At 46.8% G+C, this 19,209-nt stretch overlaps 1 protein-coding gene across 5 annotated transcripts in view; it reads right to left on the bottom strand.

Moving 5' to 3' along the window:
• LOC126981474 (supervillin-like) overlaps positions 1-19,209 on the bottom strand; it is a 229,315-nt gene that overhangs the window by 36,970 nt on the left and 173,136 nt on the right. For all 5 annotated transcript variants that reach the window (XM_050832547.1, XM_050832551.1, XM_050832550.1 and 2 more), the window contains one exon: positions 18,100-18,396. In XM_050832547.1, the coding sequence (XP_050688504.1) occupies positions 18,100-18,396 (297 nt within the window). The remainder of the gene's footprint in view (positions 1-18,099; positions 18,397-19,209) is intronic.

Below are 19,209 nucleotides of genomic sequence, written 5' to 3'. Positions count from 1 at the left end.
AGGAACAAAATAATAATAATAATAACACAATAAACAAGAAGAGACGGAGAAAGAGGAATAAGAGGAACAAGATAAAAGTGAGAAGAAAGACATAGAGAGAAAATCACAACAAAGATAGAGGAGAAAGGGGGAAAAAAAGAACAACACAGAACGAATAAGAAGAGAAAGCGAAAGAAAGGAATGAGAAAGGAAGAAAATAAGGGTGAGAAAAGGAGACTCAACGCAGATGGATGAGGAAGCAAGGGAGAGGATGTGGGTGACGGTGGAGCAAGAGCAGGGTGAAGGAGGAGGAGGAGGAGGAGGAGGAGGAGGAGGAGGAGGAGAAGCCAGCGCACGTTGCCCCTCTCTCATCCAATTATCTTCTAAACAAGACTGACAAGACGCCACGCCACTGCGCCCGTCATCCGCCTCCGCTGCCTGCTGTGTCTCCTCCTCCTCCTCCTCCTCCTCCTCCTCCTTCTACTACTGCTGGTCTTCCTCCTCCTTCTACTGCTGGTCTTCCTCCTCCTCCTCCTTAAAGGGAAATTATGTAACACATTGGTGTGCAGAAGTTTTTTCAATAACAGAGTCGTCGATCACTGGAATGGACTCCCACCGTCAGTAGTTAGCGCACAGAGTATCAATAGCTTTAAGTCTTCTTTGGATAAGTACTTCAGGGATATAAGATTATACTGACCCTTTTTCGCATGTTTTCAGACAGATTGCAGCAAGACCTCAATCTATATTCATATAATTCTCTCCCACAACCTAGATTGCAAGTAGCGAAAGTCAACATTAAAGCAACAGTTAATGTCCGCATGACAGGTGGAGTGAGGTGTGGGTGCAGTAAGGTGACAGGTTACTGGTGCCGTGCCTAGTACCGCCGGTAAAACGAGGATCAAGCCTCCACCTGTGCCCCTGAAACTACACCTCACCCATCGTGAGTATTAGGGGGGATTCTGGGGCTGCCCTGTGTAGGCCACTCGGCCTCTTCCAGCCTCCCTGTATTTCTATGTTCTTATGTTCTTATGTAATGAAGTCATTTTCCCCCACAGCTTAGGTTACCAGTAGTGTAAGTTAAGGGTAGTAATTTCCTCTTATTTCTCTCTTTACTGTAAAATTTCCATGGCCCTTTCTTCCTTAAAGGTACATGGTGTTATCTTCTAACTATTTCCTGCCGGCACGTTGCCGGAGGGAGAGGTGGGTGGGGAGGAGCCTTCATCTATTCTGTCCTGTCCTACCACACGTAGACTACTAGTAGTAGCGGTAGTAAACAGACACCCTCGTCATAGACCGATAGGTCTTCTGGTGTCTGTTCTTCCTATGTATTCCTATGTATTCCTCCTCTTCTTCCTCCTAGTATCTTTCCGTTTTAAGGTTTTCGAGAAAGTGATATTTTTGTTTTGTAATTTTTTATTTTTTTTTACAGGAAAGGAAGCAGCTCAAGGGCAAAAAAAAAGTACTAATGAGAGCAAGAAAGCCCACTAAACACTACTGCCCCTGTCAATAAACAAGAGTTCAGAGGAGTGGCCAAAAGAGAAGTCAATTTCAGGAGGTGTCTTGCGATACTCCCCTCGAACATGGCTAAATGCAGAGCTAAATAAAGAAAACTAATAGAAAAGGAAGAGAAATTGGGCAGAGAGGGAGGGAGGGAGGGAGGGAGATAATAGTAAATGTAAAGGAAGGGAATAGGAACAGAAGAACATAAGGAGTCTGCGAGAGGCCGGTAGATCTATACAAGGCAGCTCCTGTGAACCTAACCCCATCTAACCTCACTATCCATGAACTTATCTGACCTCTTCTTGAATGTGTCTATCGTATTGGCACAAGGCAGCTCCTGTAAACCTAACCTAACTTACCCTTACTATCCATGAATTTATCTAACCTCTTCTTGAATGTGTCTATCGTATTGGCACAAGGCAGCTCCTGTAAACCTAACCTAACTTACCCTTACTATCCATGAACTTATCTAACCTCTTCTTGAATGTGTCTATCGTATTGGCACAAGGCAGCTCCTGTAAACCTAACCTAACTTACCCTTACTATCCATGAATTTATCTAACCTCTTCTTGGATGTGACTATCGTATTGGCACTCCCCACATGACTGCCAAGCCTGCCTGTTCCACTCATCCACCACTCTTTTAGTTAACCAGTTCTTGCCAATGTTCTTGTTGAGTCTGAGTTTCTCCAGATTAAACCCATTGCTACGTGTCCTACTCGGCTCTCTGACCACCAGATCCTCGTCAGCTTCACCCTTATTAAAGCCCTTCACCCATTTATAAACTTCAGTAAAGTCTCCTCGCACCCTTCGCCTTACTAGAGAGTGCAGATTTGAATATTTAAGTCTATCCTCATATGGCATGTTTATTAACTCGTGAATCGTTTTGTCATCCTCCTCTGCACAGATTCTAACACCTTGACGTCCATTCTATACCAAGGAGACCAGAACTGAACCGCATATTTTTTTTGTGGTTACTGATAACTTTAATGGTTTAGGGAGTGGAGAAGTGGTATTTCCGGTTGTGGTGGTGATGGTGATGGTGGTGGTGGTATTGGTGGAGGAGGGATTAATGGCGGGGATAAAGTGGAGAGGAGCAATGACAAGTTTTACGGGAACGAGCCTCGAATCGTGAATGGTATTGTGTGTGTGTGTGTGTGTGTGTGTGTGTGTGTGTGTGTGTGTGTGTGTGTGTGTGTGTGTGTGTGTGTGTGCGCGAGAGAGAGCGAGAGACCCCCTAGTAACCGTCCCCACCCCCCACCTCCATAACACACTCACACTCACACACACACATAATAAAAATCTAACCTCACTTTCTGTACTTGGTTAACACGGATTTCTGATTGCATTTCTCCATAGTTATGCATCCTACTGGTTCTCCTCCTCCTCTTCCTTCTGCTCCTCTTCTTCCTCCTGTTCCTTCTCTTCCTATTGCTTCCATCCTGTTTATCCTCCTTCTGTTCTTCCTCATTCTGCTTCTCCTGTTCCTCCTTCCTCGGTTAAGCTTTCCCTCCTGTTGCTCCTCCTCCTTCTCCTCCTGTTTGTTCTCCGTCACCTGTTTCTGCTTTGTCCTGTCTAATGCCTGATTGTTGCCGCTGTTTCTGCCACGTTGCCAATGCTCCTCCTCCTCCTCCTCCTCCTGCTCCTCTTCCTCCTCTTCCTGCTTGATCTGTCCTTCTTGTATTCTAGCCTCCGCCTAACACAAATTACTCATTGGTACCATAGTTCCAGCTTCCTAACTAATGCCTCCTCCTCCTTTTCCACCTCCTCCTTCTTTTCTTATCCCTACTAACTCTATCTTCTTCATCTTCTGCCGTTTCTGGGTCTCTCTCTCTCTCTCTCTCTCTCTCTCTCTCTCTTCTTTCGTTATCCTAGTTTTTTTTGTACTTTTTCTTCCGTTTTCGCTTCCGTTCCATCTTCTTCCGGTAAACTCCCATCTTCCTCCATATATTTTTAATCTTCTTTCTTCTTTTCCTCTTCATCAGCCAGCTAGTACAGTCTCCCACCATCCACCCTATTCCTTTTCTTCTTGTTTTCCTTTTCTTCTGCCAGTAAACTCCACCTTTTGTTCTCCATTTTCTTATTCTTATTTTTCTTCGTTTTCCTTTTCTTCAGTTTCTACTCCTGCCAGTAATTGTCGTCGTTATCTTTTTATATTTTTGTAAACTCCATCTTTTGTCCTCCATTTTCATATTCTTTTTCGTTTTTCTTTTCTCCAGTCCCTACTCCTGCCTGTAATCATCTTCGTTATCTTTCTTTATTTTTCTTCGTTTTTCCCTTCTCTTCCCGCTCCTGTCAATAAAGTCTCTCATCGTCCTTCTCCTTTTTTATTTTTTACTCTTCTTCGTTTTTCTCTTCTCTTCCCGCTCCTGTCAATAGTCTCTCATCGTCCTTCTTCTTTATTTCTTCTTCGTTTTTCCCTTCTTCCGTTCTTCCTCCCGCCAGTAAACCCTCCCATCGCCGGCGCCTTACTGCCACGTCCCTTCTGCTGCCGCCCCTGCCGAAGCCCCTTTACTGCTGCGCCTGATGCGGCCTCATCCTGGCGGCGGTGACGGGGCTATTTTATCGTCTCCCCGCCTAGTTGTTGCCTGGGTCACGCCGCCCCGCCCTCGTGTTGCTGTTTTGTGACCTCCTAGTGGTGAGTGGGGGGCGGGGGGGTCAGGTGTTGTTGTTTTTTGTTGTTGTTAGTGGGGGTGTTTGGTGGTGGAAGTGGTTGTGTTAGTGGAGGTGATGGGTGCGGTGGTGGTGGAGGTGATTGTGGTGGTTGTGGTGACTGTGGTGGTGGTGGTGGTGGGGAGTGACAAACCTATGCGGTGGTTTCTACTCTTCAACTTCCGGTCAATTACCTATAATGGCTGCCAATTCTCCCCCCCCCCCCCTTTGCACTCACTCTCTCTCTCTCTCTCTCTCTCCCTACGTGTCGTGCAGGTGTGTGTGTGTGTGTGTGTACCTGTGTTGTCACCTGGTAGCGGCACGTAATGGTCCAAGTGTTGTCTCCGCCCTCAGGTAAAGGTGCAAACAGGTGTGGGAGGCTCGACACACCTGCGCAGCGCTATCTCGTCGCAGGTGTAGCAGCATTGATAGTGGTGGCGGTGGTGTGGGAAGTATGAGATGACTACCGTTACTACAGATACGATAACTCTTCTTCGTTCTCCTATTTCTCTTCCTCGTTTTCGTTTTACTTCTTTTTTCTCCTCTTCCTCCTTTTTTTTTTTTGCATCGTTTGTTCCTCTACCTCCTGTTCCTCTTTCTCTTCTTTATTTCCTCCGTCTTCTTCTTCTCTCTCCTCCTCTTCTTTATCAAACAGCTATTCCTTCAATTTCCATTCCTTCTACCACTCAGAGTTCCTCCTCTTCCTCGTCCAATTACTACTACTACTACTATTACTATTACTATTCTGTTCTAATCACTTCTACACAGTTACGAAAAAACAACAACTTGCAGACCTAACTAGCTCGCTTTACATACACGGCCTCGCCAATAATACTGTTTAGCCTGCGAGTGAGTGAGAAAGTTCCGAGCTTCATCGTTGCTTTACTAAAAACAACTACATAAAAAAGTCTCAAAACACAAACGTAACATAAGTTTTAATAAATGCACGGACGTTACGAGTGTTTTTTGGTTTTAATTTATGCACAAAAAAGGAAAAAGTTCACCCGATTATTTTGTTTTTGTTTTGGTCTCGTGTTTCGTTCCATCGCCTTCCTTGTAGTATTTTATTAAAGGGTTCATTGGCTATCTCCTTCATTTTGTAACTCTTGTGAAACGCTGGTGACGGAGGGTTAGCTCAGCGCCGCTCAGCAAGGCGTCAGCAGATGAGCAGGGCAGAGCAGCAGCAGCCACGTCAGCATCGCCACCACCACCACCACTACAAACAATTGCGAACATCACCAATCAACACCTGCATCACCAACGTTACCTTCAACACCCCTATCACCACCACCACCACCACTAACTTTTGCTAACATCACCACCGTTATTTCCATCACCACCACGAACTCCTGCCAACACCATCAACAGTATCACCAACGTCATCTTCATCACCACCACCACCAACTAACATCACCATCATCTTTATCACCACAATCACCACCACCAGCAATAACAATCTCAACACCACCAACGCCAACAGTATGATTTTCACTGTCTCTGTTTATCACCACCACCACCACCACCACCACCACCATCATCAACACCAGAAATAGCAACACCAACCAACACTCTAATACGATTCCCAATTACTCCTGTTCCCAATGCCATGTTCATCACCACCACCACCACCACCACCACCATCATCACCACCACCATTAACAAAATTAGACCACGCGCCACTCCACCACCTCCACCACCACAACACCACCATTACGTCCATCATTTAGTGTAATAACTCGCAACCTTCACCAAAAAAAATAAATAAATAAATAAATAAATAAATAAAAAGAAAAGAAAAAGAAAATAAAGACAAACACACTTCCATATCACTCTCTCTCTCTCTCTCTCTCTCTCTCTCTCTCTCTCTCTCTGTAACACACCCTACTGAAATCACTCCCACGGCAACACCCTCCCCCCTCCCCTACCTAACCTCCCTTCTCCCCACCCCACACCCCGACAATCACATTCCTTGAAAACTCCTCCCCCAACTTCCCCAACAGCAATCACCCCTCATTACATCCACGCTAAGGGGGAGGGGGAGGAAGGGAAGAAGGGGAGAGGAGGAGGAAGAGGAGGAGGAGGAGAAGGGAAAAGTTGAACGCCGACCGTAAACACATAAGAAAAAAAAGAGAAGAGGAAAGGAAGTGAGGAAAATAAGGAGGAGGAGGGAGAGGAGAGAAGGAGTAAGGGAAGAAGGAAGGAAAGAAGTAAGGAAAATATGGAGAAGAAAAAAAGAAGTAAGGAAGGAAGGAAAGACTAGTAGAAAGGAAGGAAAAGAAGGGAAGTAAGTATAAGAAGAAGAAGGGAAGCAGGAGTAAGGGAAGAAAGGAAGACAAGAAAGGAAGGAAGGAATGAAGGAATGGCAAAATAATGAGAAAGAGAAGAAAGAAACCAAACAAAAATGAAGAGAAAAGGAAGACAAAAAGGACACACAGAGAAAACAGAAGAAAATGCAGAAGCAAAGAGAAGGAAGAAGACAATGAAGTGAGTTGATGATAAAAAGAGGAGCAGAGGGGGAAGGAAGGAGAGAGCGGAGGACAAAAAAATAAAAACGAGTAAAATAATAAAAAATGGAAGAAAGAGTGGAGAAATAGGACGGCTGAAGGAGAGATGGGAGATAGGAGAAAAAGAGAGAAAAAGGAAGGAGAGAAAAGAGGAAAGAAAGCAAGGAAACGAGAAAAAGGAATAAAAAACAAGAGATAAGAGGAGAAAATGACAAATGAGGAGTATATGGAAGAAGGGAGAAAAAGAGGAAGACTGGAAAAGGGGAGATAAAAAAAGAGGGAGAGGGAGAGAATGAGAGAACGAAGAAAAAAAAGATAGAATGAAAAGGAAGAAATTAAAGAAGGAGAATAAGGAAGAATAGAAAGACTGGAAAAAAAGAGAAAGAAAAATATGGAAGGAGGGAGAAAGGAGAAAAAATGGAGAGAGAGAGAGAGAGAGAGAGAGAGAGAGAGAGAGAGAGAGAGAGAGAGAGAGAGAGAGAGAGAGAGAGAGAGAGAGAGAGAGAGAGAGAGAGAGAGAGAGAGAGAGAGAGAGAGACATATGGCTTCCGAGGTGAGGTCCGACCAACCGACTGACTGGCTGACTACTCAATGCAGAAAATCACTAGCTTCCTCCTCCTCCTCCTCCTCCTCCTCCTCCAGGAAAACACAACGATATAATTTTCCCTTGATAACTTTTCCTTAACCTTATTTCCTCGACCATTCCTCAAGGCATATTTTCCTCAAAGCGAAGAAACGATACATTTTTCACGCATCATCGGCGAAGGGAGGGAAAAAAAAGGGAGAAATTGCCGGGAAAATGGGAGGAGGAGGAGGAGGAGGAGGAGGAAGGGAGGGTAGAGGGAGGAGGAAAGCTGTGGTGATGTTATCGAGGAAGCGACCAGGAGAGAAGGAAGGAGAAGAGGAAAGAAGAGGAGGAAAGGAAGGAGGAAGGGGAGGGAAGAGGAAAAAAAAGGGCAACTCTTCACGTCTTTCTCCCGCTGACGTCTACCTAACTGAAGAGGCAGAAGCGGAGGAGGAGGAGGAGGAGGAGGAGGGACTGATGGACACCTGCTGTGAGGAATATGCTTCCCGATACGCCGTTGATACTGAAGGGACGGGAGGGGGAGGAGGAGGAGGAGGAGAGGACGATGGGATGGAAGGGAGGAAGGGAAGCGAAGGAAGGAAGAGAGGATGAAGGAAGGGAGGAGGGGATAGAAGCGAAAGAGGTGGGAAGGGAAAGGAAGGGGAAGAGAGGGGAAACGTGGGTACAAGGGAGGAAACACACGAAGAGGGAAGAAGGGAAGAAAGGAAGGTAGACTGCGAGAGAAGAAGAGAAGACGAAAGGGAGAGAGGAAGAATTAATGGGAGGAAAGAAGGGAGGAAGAGAAAGATGGAGGGAGAGAGTAAGAGAGGAAAGATGAATTGTGAGAAGCATAGGACGAAAGGAGGAAAGACGGGAATGAGAGAAGGAAGGAGAGAAGGAAAACTGATGGAGAGAGAGAGGAACGAAGGAGGTAAAACGGAAGTGGGAGAGGTACGAGGGAGAAGAGGGAAAGATAGGGAGTGAGTGGACGGAAGGAAAAAGGAGGGAGAGTGACAGGAAGGTAAGCGACGGGAGGGGGAGAAGGGAGAGAAAAATCAGAGGAGAGCGAGGGAAGGAGGGAAGTGACATGGAAACACAGACACATGGAAGAGCAGGCAACAGTATTTTCAGGCCGGGGAATTTGTTAAGCAGGATCGCACATTTCTGAAACCGTGCTTGGTACCGAAAAACTGGTGGCAAGCTTATAGGCGAAAAATTTAAGTCCACTCCTTTATCTCCTTTTTTAAATCGGTCTTACGCTCACCAGTTTCCAGTCTTGAGGGACCATGTTTAGCTCAAGATCTATAGAAGGTTAGGTTAGGTTAGGTCAGGTTAGGTGGGGTTAGGTTAGGTGGGGTTAGGTTAGGTTAGGTTAGGTAAGGTTAGGTTAGGTTAGGTTAGGTTAGGTTAGGTTAGATTTAGCTGTGACCATCTAATGAGAGAGAGAGGGAAGAACGAGAAGGAAAGGAGGCGGAAAGGAAGATGGGAAGACTGTAGTAGAAGAAGAGAGGTAGTAAAGGAAGGAAAGAGAGGAAGCGAGGAGGAAGGAAAGAAGTGAATAAAGACGGGTACGGAAAGGAGAAAGAAGGGGAGGAAGAGTAGCCGACGATGGCGTATCTTCACCTGTGGGCGGCGCGTCGGACAATGGTTGGGGCCTCGACTTACAAATTTCAGCCCCAGCCCCGCGCCTGATGCTGCCGGATAAGGGATGGAAACATTTACTCTTTGTCAGTCACCGCGGCGGGAAAACGTTCACTTGACTCCTTCCAGTCAACAACGAGGCGCAACATGACTTTCCTCAGCCAACGCAACATGACACGTTTGCTCTACCAGTCAAGAGGGCATAAACGTTTGCTCTTTGTCAGTCAGCAGGACATGAAACGTTTGCTCTTTGTCAGTCAGCAGGACATAAACGTTTGCTTCTTCTCAGTTAATTAACAAGCCTTACTTCCTTCCCTTCAGTCCCTTCGACACACAACGTTTCTGTTATCAACGTTCTTTCAGTTAACGGGACAACAAACGTCTGTACATTCTCAATCAACCACGTGGAGAGACGAACATTCTCCTCTCGTCACCTCAACCCAAAACGTTCGCGCCCTGTTAGTCAACCGCGCATTCTACCACAAACGTTTTTCACTTTACAGTCAGCCACGTGGGAAGAACATTTTCGAGAACATTTTCCTCCAGTCGCCTCAACACCAAACGTTCGCTCACTTGATTCCCTTCCAGTCAGCCGCGCATTCTACTTTCTCCGCCGGTCACCAGGACGGGAAACGTGTACTGCGAGACACGTGGCCATCAGGGATATGGAAACGCAGGATGGCATTATATGGGGGAAACCTGGAGGAGGAGGAGGAGGAGGAGGAGGAGGAGGAGGAGGAGGAGGAGGAGGAATAAGAGGAGAAGGGAGGGGAAAAGTAGAGGGAATTAAGACGAGGATAAGGAGATGGAGTAGGAAAAACACAAAAAAACAAGAAATGATGAGAAAAAGAAGAGGTAAAGGACGATAAGAAGAACGTAGAGGAAGGAAGAGGATGAGGAAATAAGAAACAGGTCGATAAGGAGAACATAGAGGAAGAACAGGAGAGAACAGGAACACAGGCAAGCGGTTTAATGTGGTATAGTGTGACGGAGGAGGAGGAGGAGGAGGAGGAGGCAGCGAAGGCGAAGGGGTTGACAGGTAGGCGGGCGCAGACAATGGGTGGGGCCTGGAGACAATGTATTCAGGGTGGACTGTTCTCAAGTCCTGAAGATCACACGACACGATAATGAGTCTTGCCGAGGTAAGCCTGAAGAATGGGGAGGAGGAGGAGGAGGAGGAGGGGGGAAGAGGTAGGCGTAGGAGGAAGGAGGAATGGGAGGAGGAGGAAGAAAAGTAAATAACGAAAGCAAAGAAGAATTAGACGGATATGAAGAAAACGAGCGAAGAAAATAAGAAAAGGAAGAAGGGGATAAGGAGGAAGTCAAGAAGGATGATCACGTTGAGAAGAAAAATAGAAAACAGAAGAAGAAGAAGAAGAAGAAGAAGAAAGAGGAAGAGGAGGATAAGGAGAGAGAAGTCGGAAAAGGTGGAGGAGGAGGAGCAGAAGGAGGAAGATGAAGATGGAGTTTACATGGAGGTGGAGTTTATGAATGAGTATGAGAGTGGATGAGTGGAAAAGTGGAGTAGAAGAGGAGTAAGGACGTGGAGGAGTGAATGACTGGAATAGTGGAGAGTGAAGGGGTGGAAGAATGGATGAGTAAATGAATGAAGGAATGGAATAGTGGAAGAGTGGAGGACTGGGTATACGTGAGGTGAGGAAGAGTGGAGGAGTGAACCAATGGATGAGTGGAGTAGAAGTGCAGCAGAGTGGATGAGTAGTGAGTGGAGAGGTGGAGAGTGGAGGAGTGGAAGAGTGGGTACGCAAGGTGGAGGAGGTGGAGGAGTGGAAGAGCAGCCACTCAAGACCATCACCTGCGCACCTGTGATTAATTAAGGCTAGTATGAGCGGCTGCCTAAAGGAGGAGGAGGAGGAGGAGGAGGAAGGAAGACAGGAAGAGGAAGTACAAAAGGAAGAAGGAAGAAACAGGAACAGAGTAAGAGTAGAAAGAAGAGAGGAAGAGAAGAGAGAAGAGGAAGTGTGGGAAAGAGGAGAAGAGGAAGAGGAAGAAGTGAGGGGGAAAGAAGAGGAAGAGGAGAGGAAGAGAAAAAGAAAATGAGGGAAATGGGGAAGAAGAAAGAATAGAAAATGAGAGGAAGAGGGAAGAAAAGAGGAAAAGGGGTTAAAAGGAAGGAAGAGGGGAAGAGGAAGATGATAAATAAATAGCAGGAAGAGAGAATGGGAAAAGTGAAGAGGAGTAAATGGGTTAAGAGAGGAAGAGGAGAAAGAAGAGAAAGAAGAGGGGAAGACGAGGAAGAAGGGAAGGGACGGGAGGAAACAAGAGAAAACAATGTAAAGATAATGAAAAAAGATGTTAAGAAAGGAGGAGAAGAAGAGGAGGAGGAAGAAGGGTAGATGAAGGGGAGGGGGGGAGGGGTGGGGGTACGAAGATACACTCTCTGGGAACATCACTAAGACCAGACTTTCTATGGCTGCGTGGACTTAAGGCATAACAGTTAAGGGGAGCTTCCTGGTTTGCCCTCAGACTTACCTTCCTTTCTTTTACCTTCCTTAATAATGACTACTACTACTACTACTACTACTACTACTACTACTAGGGGGAGGAGAAGACGTAAGAGAAGGAGGGAGAAGATGATGAGGTAGAAAAGTAAATAGGAGGAGGAGGAGAAAGAGGAGAAGACGGAAGAGAAGGAGGAAGAAGGAGATGACGAGGTAGAAAAGGAGGAGGGAGGAAAATAAATAAATAACATGACGCAGAAATAGAAGAAGAAAAAGGAAAAACAATGAAAAAAAGAAAAGGGAGAGGGGAAAGTGGAGAAGGATGTTGATGAAGAGGAGGAAGAGGCGAAACAGGAGGAGGAGGAGGAGGAGGAGGAGGACGAGGAGGACGAGGAGGAGGAGGAGGACGAGGAAGACAATGGAGGGACTAGTACGATTGCTTTTGTTCGCTTCTATCCATATCTTCGTTTCCTTTTCAGTAATTAAAAGGAAAAAAAAAGAAAGGGACGGCTGAGGAAGATAAAGATAGAGAGTGAATAACAGATGGAGATAGAAGTGTAATTTGAAAGTGGATTTACACGTTGACGATGAAGGTACAAGGGAGAGATAGAGAGAGAGAGGGGATGAGGGGGGCAAGCGAAGATGGGGAAAGAGGAATGTGGAAAGACAGATAAGAAGAGGAGAGGGAAAACAGTAGAGGGGAAATAGGGAGAACTAGACGATAAGAAGAAAGTAGAAAAGCAAAGAAAGAGGAAAAGATGAATGGAGAGAGACAGACGAAGAGAGGAAAGAAGAGAGAAGAGGAGAGGGAAAACAGTAGAGGAGAAAGAGGGAAATAGACGACAAGAAGAAAGAAGTAGATAGGATAACGAGGTGATGGAAATGAATGACAAATGAAGAAAAGAAAGAGGAAAAGATGAATGAAGAGAGACGACCGAAAAGGGGAAAGAAGAGAGATATAGAGAGGTAGAGAGAGAGAGAGAGAGAGAGAGAGAGAGAGAGAGAGAGAGAGAGAGAGAGAGAGAGAGAGAGAGAGAGAGAGAGAGAGAGAGAGAGAGAGAGAGAGAGAGAGAGAGAGAGAGAGATAGCGAGAGAGAGAGAGAGAGAGAGAGAGAGAGAGAGAGAGAGAGAGAGAGAGAGAGAGAGAGAGAGAGAGAGAGAGAGAGAGAGAGAGAGAGAGAGAGAGAGAGAGAGAGAGAGAGAGAGAGAGAGAGAGAGAGAGGAGGGGATGTGAGGGGAAAGCGAGGGGAGAGGTGCCCCACATAGCGTAAGGAAAAGGTACGGAGGTGTTGATGACATGGGCAACGCTGGTGACCAAAAAAAAAAAAAAAAAAAAAAAAAAAAGAGATAACACAGCCGGTAATGGTGTTTGCAATGATCATGGCGGTGGAGGAGGGGGAGGAGGAAGAGAAGCAGGAGGAGGAAGAGGAGGAGGAGGAGGAATGGTAGAGAGAACAGTACATACAAACAGTCGGAGGAAGGGAAGGGAAGGGAAGGGAAGCCGTACCAGTCGTGTCTTACTAATCGTTACCTTCCTTCCCTTCCCCACGACGACCCCTTCCCCCTTCCCCACGTGCTGCCTCTCTCCCCACCTTCCCCCTCCTTCCCCATGGCTCCAGCTCGACCCCTGTGGCCCCCGCTAGCTCCTGACGGCGGCGGCGGCGGCGACTCCAAGCGGCCCGCAGTGACGAGGTAGCCACACAGGGTCGAGGCTTATTGCAAAATCATCTGCGGGTTGCCTGGTGTTTGCATCATCTCTCTCTCTCCCTCTCCCTCTCTCTCTCTCTCTCTCTCTCGTCTTTTGCTCTCTCTCTCTCTCCTCCTCCTCCTCCTCTCCCCTCACTCATCCTGTCAATACCGATCTTCTTCGTGTCTTCCTCCCTTAATTTCAATTTTCCTCTCCGTCTATTCGGTTTGCCTGGCTGGCCGTTCTGTCTGTCTGGAGCTTGCCGGGCGGGAGAGAGCGAGGGCGAGAGCAAGAGAGACTCTCAGAGGGTCGTATTTTAAAACATTTCGTCGCCCAAGTTCACGTATTTGACATGGCTTTCGTAGGAGCTGTAGGCCTTTCCAGGGGTAGTTTTATGACCCTGGTGGTAGTTTGACCCTTCTTCTGTGCCATGAACCTTAAAAACCACTCATGAAAGACAGATTGATCCCCTCTTTGACCATTAGAAATAGCTGATGTGAGAAGCGATGGTGTCTTAATATATGGCCCAGAGAGAATGACTTAAACCCGTATTCTTAACCTATCGTCACCCCAGTTCGCTTGTTTGAAAAGCCTCTCGCTCGTGGAAGTTGCTGGGGTCTCCATGGACTGTTTTGTGAAGCTGGTGAGAGTTTGACCCGACTTCTGCGCCTTGAACGGGAGAGGTGACCCATGAAAACCAGGTCAATCTTCTCCGTGGCCTTGGGAAATTGTCGTAATGGGAGCATGATGGAAAGGATGGATAAAGGGTTAAGGAAGGTTAAGGAAGGAGGGAAGGGAGACTGAAGGAAAAGAAAAAGTTAAGACAGAAAGGATAAGAGGAATGGAGGGAGGAATGGAGTGGAGAGAAGAGGGAAGAAAGGGTTAAGGAAGGTAAGAGAAGGAGGGAAGGAAGACTGAAGGAAAAGAAAAAGTAAAGAGAGGAGGAATAAGAGGAATGGAGGGAGGAAAGGAGTGGATAAAAGAGGGAAGAAAGGGTTCAGGAGGGAAGGAAAAATAGAAGAAAAAACAGAAGTAAAGGGAAGAGGAATAACGAGAGGAAGAAAGGGAGGAAAGGAGTGAGGAAAAGAGGGAAGAAAGGGTTCAGGAGGGAAGGAAAAATAGAAGAAAAAACAGAAGAGGAATAACGAGAGGAAGAAAGGGAGGAAAGGAGTGAGGAAAAGAGGGAAGAAAGGGTTAAGGAGGGAAGGAAAAATAGAAGAAAAAAACAGAAGTAAAGGGAAGAGGAATAACGAGAGGAAGAAAGGGAGGAAAGGAGTGAGGAAAAGAGGTAAGAAAGGGTTAAGGAGGAAAGGAAAAAAAAGAAGGGGAAGAGAAATAACGAGACTAATAAAGGGAGGAAAGGAGTGAGGAAAAGAGGTAAGAAAGGGTTAAGGAGGAAAGGAAAAAAAAAGAAAGGGAAGAGAAATAACGAGACTAATAAAGGGAGGAAAGGAGTGGGGAAAAGAGGGAGAAAAAGGGCTAGTTAATGAAGGGAAGGACTATGGACCTAACAACTCCCTTCCTCACTCCCTCACACTCACTCACTCGCTCTTTGCCCCTTAAAACCGTTATTAATATCCACCTTCCACTTGTGCGTCTCTCCGTCTCTTAGCTAGTCGTCATTAATCATCCTTCTCTCTGTTCGACTCTTCTCCTCCTTCTCCTCCTCCTCCTCCTCCTCCTCCTCCTCCTTCTCCTCCTCCGTGTGTCTTAGGTGGTATTTTCAAACGCTTCCACTCTCTCACATCAACTATTTTCAAAGGCCAAAAAAAGGTCAAACGGGTTATAATGAGTGTTTCCTTAGGTTCACGGTACAGAAGAAGGGTTAAACTACCAGAGGGGTCATAAAGCTAGCCCTGGAAATGCCCCAAACTCCTACGAAAGCTCAAAATATGACCTTTAGCTCTCCTCTTCCTTCCCTTCAGCTCTCCTCCTTCCTTTTAGCTGTCCTTCTCCTTCCCTTTAGCTGTCCTTCTCCTTCCCTTTAGCTGTCCTTCTCCTTCCCTTTAGCTGTCCTTCTCCTTCCCTTTAGCATTCCTTCTCCTTTCCTTTAGCTCTCCTTCTTCCCTTTAGCTCTCCTTCTCCTTCCCTTCAGCTCTCCTCCTTCCCTTTAACTCTCCTTCTCCTTCCCTTCAGCTCTCCTCCTTCCCTTCAGCTCTCCTTCTCCTTCCCTTCAGCTCTCCTCCTTCCTTTTAGCTGTCCTTCTCCTTCCCTTTAGCATTCCTTCTCCTTTCCTTTAGCTCTCCTTCTTCCCTTTAGCTCTCCTTCTCCTTCCCTTCAGCTCTCCTCCTTCCCTTCAGCTCTCCTCCTTCCCTTTAGCTCTCCTTCTCCTTCCCTTTAACTTGCTGGGGACGTGCGGCGCGGTGTTCCTTCTCTTGTCTGCTTCCTTCATCAACTCCCGCCTGTCTTTTATTTATTTTTCTTCTACATTCTTTCCTACGACTATTCTTTTCCTTCTGTACCTTTCGCGTTTTTCCCTTCCCGAGAATATGCTTTTATGAGCTTTTGTCTTCTCTTATTTTTCCTCTACGTGCTTTCCTACGCCTTTTTTCTTCTCTTTTTTTTATGTCTTGGACGTCTTTTTCTTTTATCTCTTTATTATCTTTTTTACGCTTTTCTCCTTCACAATATTATATCTTTTAAAATCTTTCGTCTTTTCTTTTTCTTCTTTATGATTTCCTACGCCTTCCTTTCCTCTTCTTTTTAACGTTCCAAACTTTTTTTCCCTCTACAAGAACATTCCGTTTTTTATCATCACTTTCACGTGTTTCCTCCTTCACAAGAATATACTTTCAAAATCTTTCGTCAAATATTTTCTTCTACAAGCTTTCCTACGCCTTCCTTTCCTCTTCTTTTTAACGTTCCAAACTTTTTCCCTCTACAAGAATATTCCCTTTTTTTAGTCCCATTCACGTGTTCTTCTCCTGCACAAGAATATACCCCTTAAAGTCGTTTGCATTTCGAGTGTCTTTCTTTAAATATCTCTTTCTCTAAATGGCGTGTAGGCGGCGGTGGTGGTGGTGGTGGTGGTGAGTCTCGTGTCGATCAACTACAAAACGGAGATGCTGAATAAAAATAAATGACGATCTGACAGCGAAGACAGAAGCGTCCGACGAGTGGGCGTGAAGAGGGAGAGCGGGAGGGGCGGGAGGAAAGAAGAGAGGAAAGAAGGGAGGAAAGGAAGGAGTAATGGAGAGAGAAATGGGGAGAGTAGAAAAGGGAGAGAGGGCTAAGGAAGGGAAGGTGAGGCGGAAAGGGAAGGGAAGGAAAGGAAAGGAAAGGGAAGGAGAGGAAGGGAAGGAAATGGGAGGGAAGCAAAGGGAAGGGATGCATGGAGAAGAGAAGGAAAGGGAAGGGAAGGGAAGGGAAGGAGAGGAAAGGAAAGGGAAGGGAAGGAGAGGAAGGGAAGGGAAGGGAAGCAAAGGGAAGGGATGCATGGAGAAGAGAAGGAAAGGGAAGGGAAGGGAAGAGAAGGGAAGGAAAGGAAAAGAAAGGAAGGGAAGGAAAGGGAAGGGAAGGAAAGGGAAGGGAAGGGAAGGAAAGGAAAGGAAGGGAAGGAAATGGGAGGGAAGCATGGAGAAGAGAAGAGAAGAGAAGGGAAGGGAAGGGAAGGGAAGGGAAGGGCTGCGGGAAGAGGACATAAATCATCAACGTGAAGAGCGGAGCGAGGCGGGAGGAGTGAGGCAAGTGGAGCTGTCAGTGAGTGGATGGGAGGGAGGAAGGGAGGGAGGAAGAGATGGGACGTGAGAGGAAGAATGGGAGGGTGAGGGAGACGAGCCTGGGGTGAAGTGAGATCGTGCAAGGTAAGGTTAAAGACATTCTCCTGACGATTAAGAGCATAAAACCACGCGTAGGACAGATGTTAGCGAGCGGATGCGAGGGAGGGAGAGAGGGTGGGAGGAAGAGATGGGATGTGAGAGCAAGAATGGGAGGGTGAGGGAGACGAGCCCGGGGTGAAGTGAGATCGTGCAAGGTAAGGTTAAAGACATTCTCCTGACGATTGAGAGGATAAAACCACGCGTAGGAGAGATGTCAGCGAGTAGATGCGAGGGAGGAAGAGATGGGATGGGAGAGGAAGAATGGGAGGGTGAGTGAGACGAGCCTGGGGTGAAGTGAGATCGTGCAAGGTAAGGTTAAAGACATTCTCCTGACGATTAAGAGCATAAAACCACGCGTAGGAGAGATGTCAGCGAGCGGATGCGAGGGAGGAAGTGAGGGTGGGAGGAAGAGATGGGATGGGAGAGGAAGAATGGAAGGGTGAGAGAAACGAGCCTGGGGTGAAGTGAGATGGTGCAAGGTAAGGTTAAAGACATTCTCCTGACGATTAAGAGATGAAGATTAAGATTAAGGACACCTCGCCTCCCGAAATTGACCTCTCTTTCGGCCACCTCTTTTGATTCTTTTTTGTAGGGGCAGCGAGTAACGGGCTTTTTTTTAATATTGTTTCCTTTTTTTGTGCCCTTGAGCTGTCTCCTTTGTTGTAAAAAATAAAATAAAATAAATAAAATAAATAAAATTACTAAAAACACGCGTAGGACAGATAACACACGGACAACCAAAGGACACAGCAGCATCCCAGGAGTCCTAGAAATCAGGGCAGACAGAGAACCAGATGCAGAGATGATCATATTTAGAACCTTTCCCAGAGCAGGACAAAGTAACATCAGAGAAGAGATGGAGATAGATAGACAGTTAGATAGATAAAGAAGTGGAGGAAGTTGAGAAGGTCTGCAGTGGTGCTAGAGAGGAGGAAATTGAGTTAAGAGTAGGCGAAACAGAGGTGAAACTGGGCTAGACAGGAAAAAGGTATACTCGGATAGGTCAAGGGAAACCGCGCCGATATACCTGAGTTGAAAATGTACTGAAACTAGGGTGTATGCTGGTAGGTCAACAGGTAAGCAGGTAAGGTGAGAGGGGGAAATTGAGCTAAGAGTAGGCGAAACAGAGGTGAAACTGGGCTAGACAGGGATAGAAGGTATACTCAGGTAGGTCATGGCAAAGCGCGCCGATATACCTGAGATGAAAAAGAACTGAAACTGGGGTATATGAGGTCAACAGGTAAGCAAGTAAGGTAAGATGAGAGGAGAAAGACTGAGCAACACCTGACACTTACCTGGCGTTGATGGTCTGCGCGGAGGGCGGGTTGCTGCTGCCGCTCGTCTTCTCCCCCGTGGGCTCCGTGGGCGAGGAGGACGTGCGGTTCCTGAAAATCGGCGACTGTCGGAGAATCTGTGACGCGTCCATTTCGGAGGTGATGTAGGAGGACCTGAGGTGGCTGGAGGGTGTCCTTGGCCCCTTCACCTGCCCCTCAGAGGACTCGGAGGAGGAGGAGGAGGACTCACTAGTGTCATGCTGCCCGAAGGAGCCGTCTGTGGTCCTCTCAATGCTCCGAAGCTCCACCATGCTCCGTCTGTAAGGAAGGAGAGAGAACACGTTAGTTAGGACGAAAGAACACACCATCAGGAGGAAAGGGAGAGAACATGGAGGAAGGGAGAGAAGGAACGGAGGTGGGAGGTTTTATAGGGAGAAGAAAGGGAGGTAGAAGAGGAAAAGAGGGAGGGAGGGATGGGAAGAAGGAACGAAAGAGGGAGAGTAAAAAAGGAGGAAGGAAAATGAGGTGAGGAGGAAAAGAGGGAGGAAGGGAGTAGGAATGAAGGAAGGATGGTTTACAGGGAGGGAGGGAGGCAGGAGGGGAGCTAAAGAGTGCATACAAGTGGATTGGTTCCTTGTGAGTTGGGGCTGAGGACACCGCCTTAGGTTACACTGAGGAGGCGAGGGGGAGAGAGGGAGAAGATGAGGACACGAAGAGAAGGGGAGAGAGGGGGATGAGAAGGAGACCAAACGAAGAGGGGAGAGAGGGAGAGGAAGAAGAGACGAAGATAAGAAAGGGGGAGAAGGAGAAGAGAAGAGAGGTAAGAGGGAAGAGAGAATGAGACGAAGAGATGAGTGGAGAAGAAGAGAGCGCGAAAATAAGACAAGGTAGACAGGGAGAGGAGGAGGAAGGGCTGAAAAGAGATGAGAGAAGAGGGAGAGCAGAAGAGAGGGGGAGGGAAGGGGAGGGATAAATAGAGGAGGAGGAGCCGAAGAAAAGATATGAAAGAGAAAAATGAGGAAGATGAGAAGAAGACAAAAAGAGATAAAAAGGGAACATTACTATAACGTGACACCATGACGAAGACAACCATGAACAGGATGCAGCCCCGCCACGCCCCCCACGCCCTCT

The sequence above is a fragment of the Eriocheir sinensis genome, chromosome 48 (genome assembly GCF_024679095.1).
Source record: "Eriocheir sinensis breed Jianghai 21 chromosome 48, ASM2467909v1, whole genome shotgun sequence".
Taxonomy (NCBI): domain Eukaryota; kingdom Metazoa; phylum Arthropoda; class Malacostraca; order Decapoda; family Varunidae; genus Eriocheir; species Eriocheir sinensis.
This window is presented reverse-complemented; position numbering and strand designations above follow the sequence as displayed.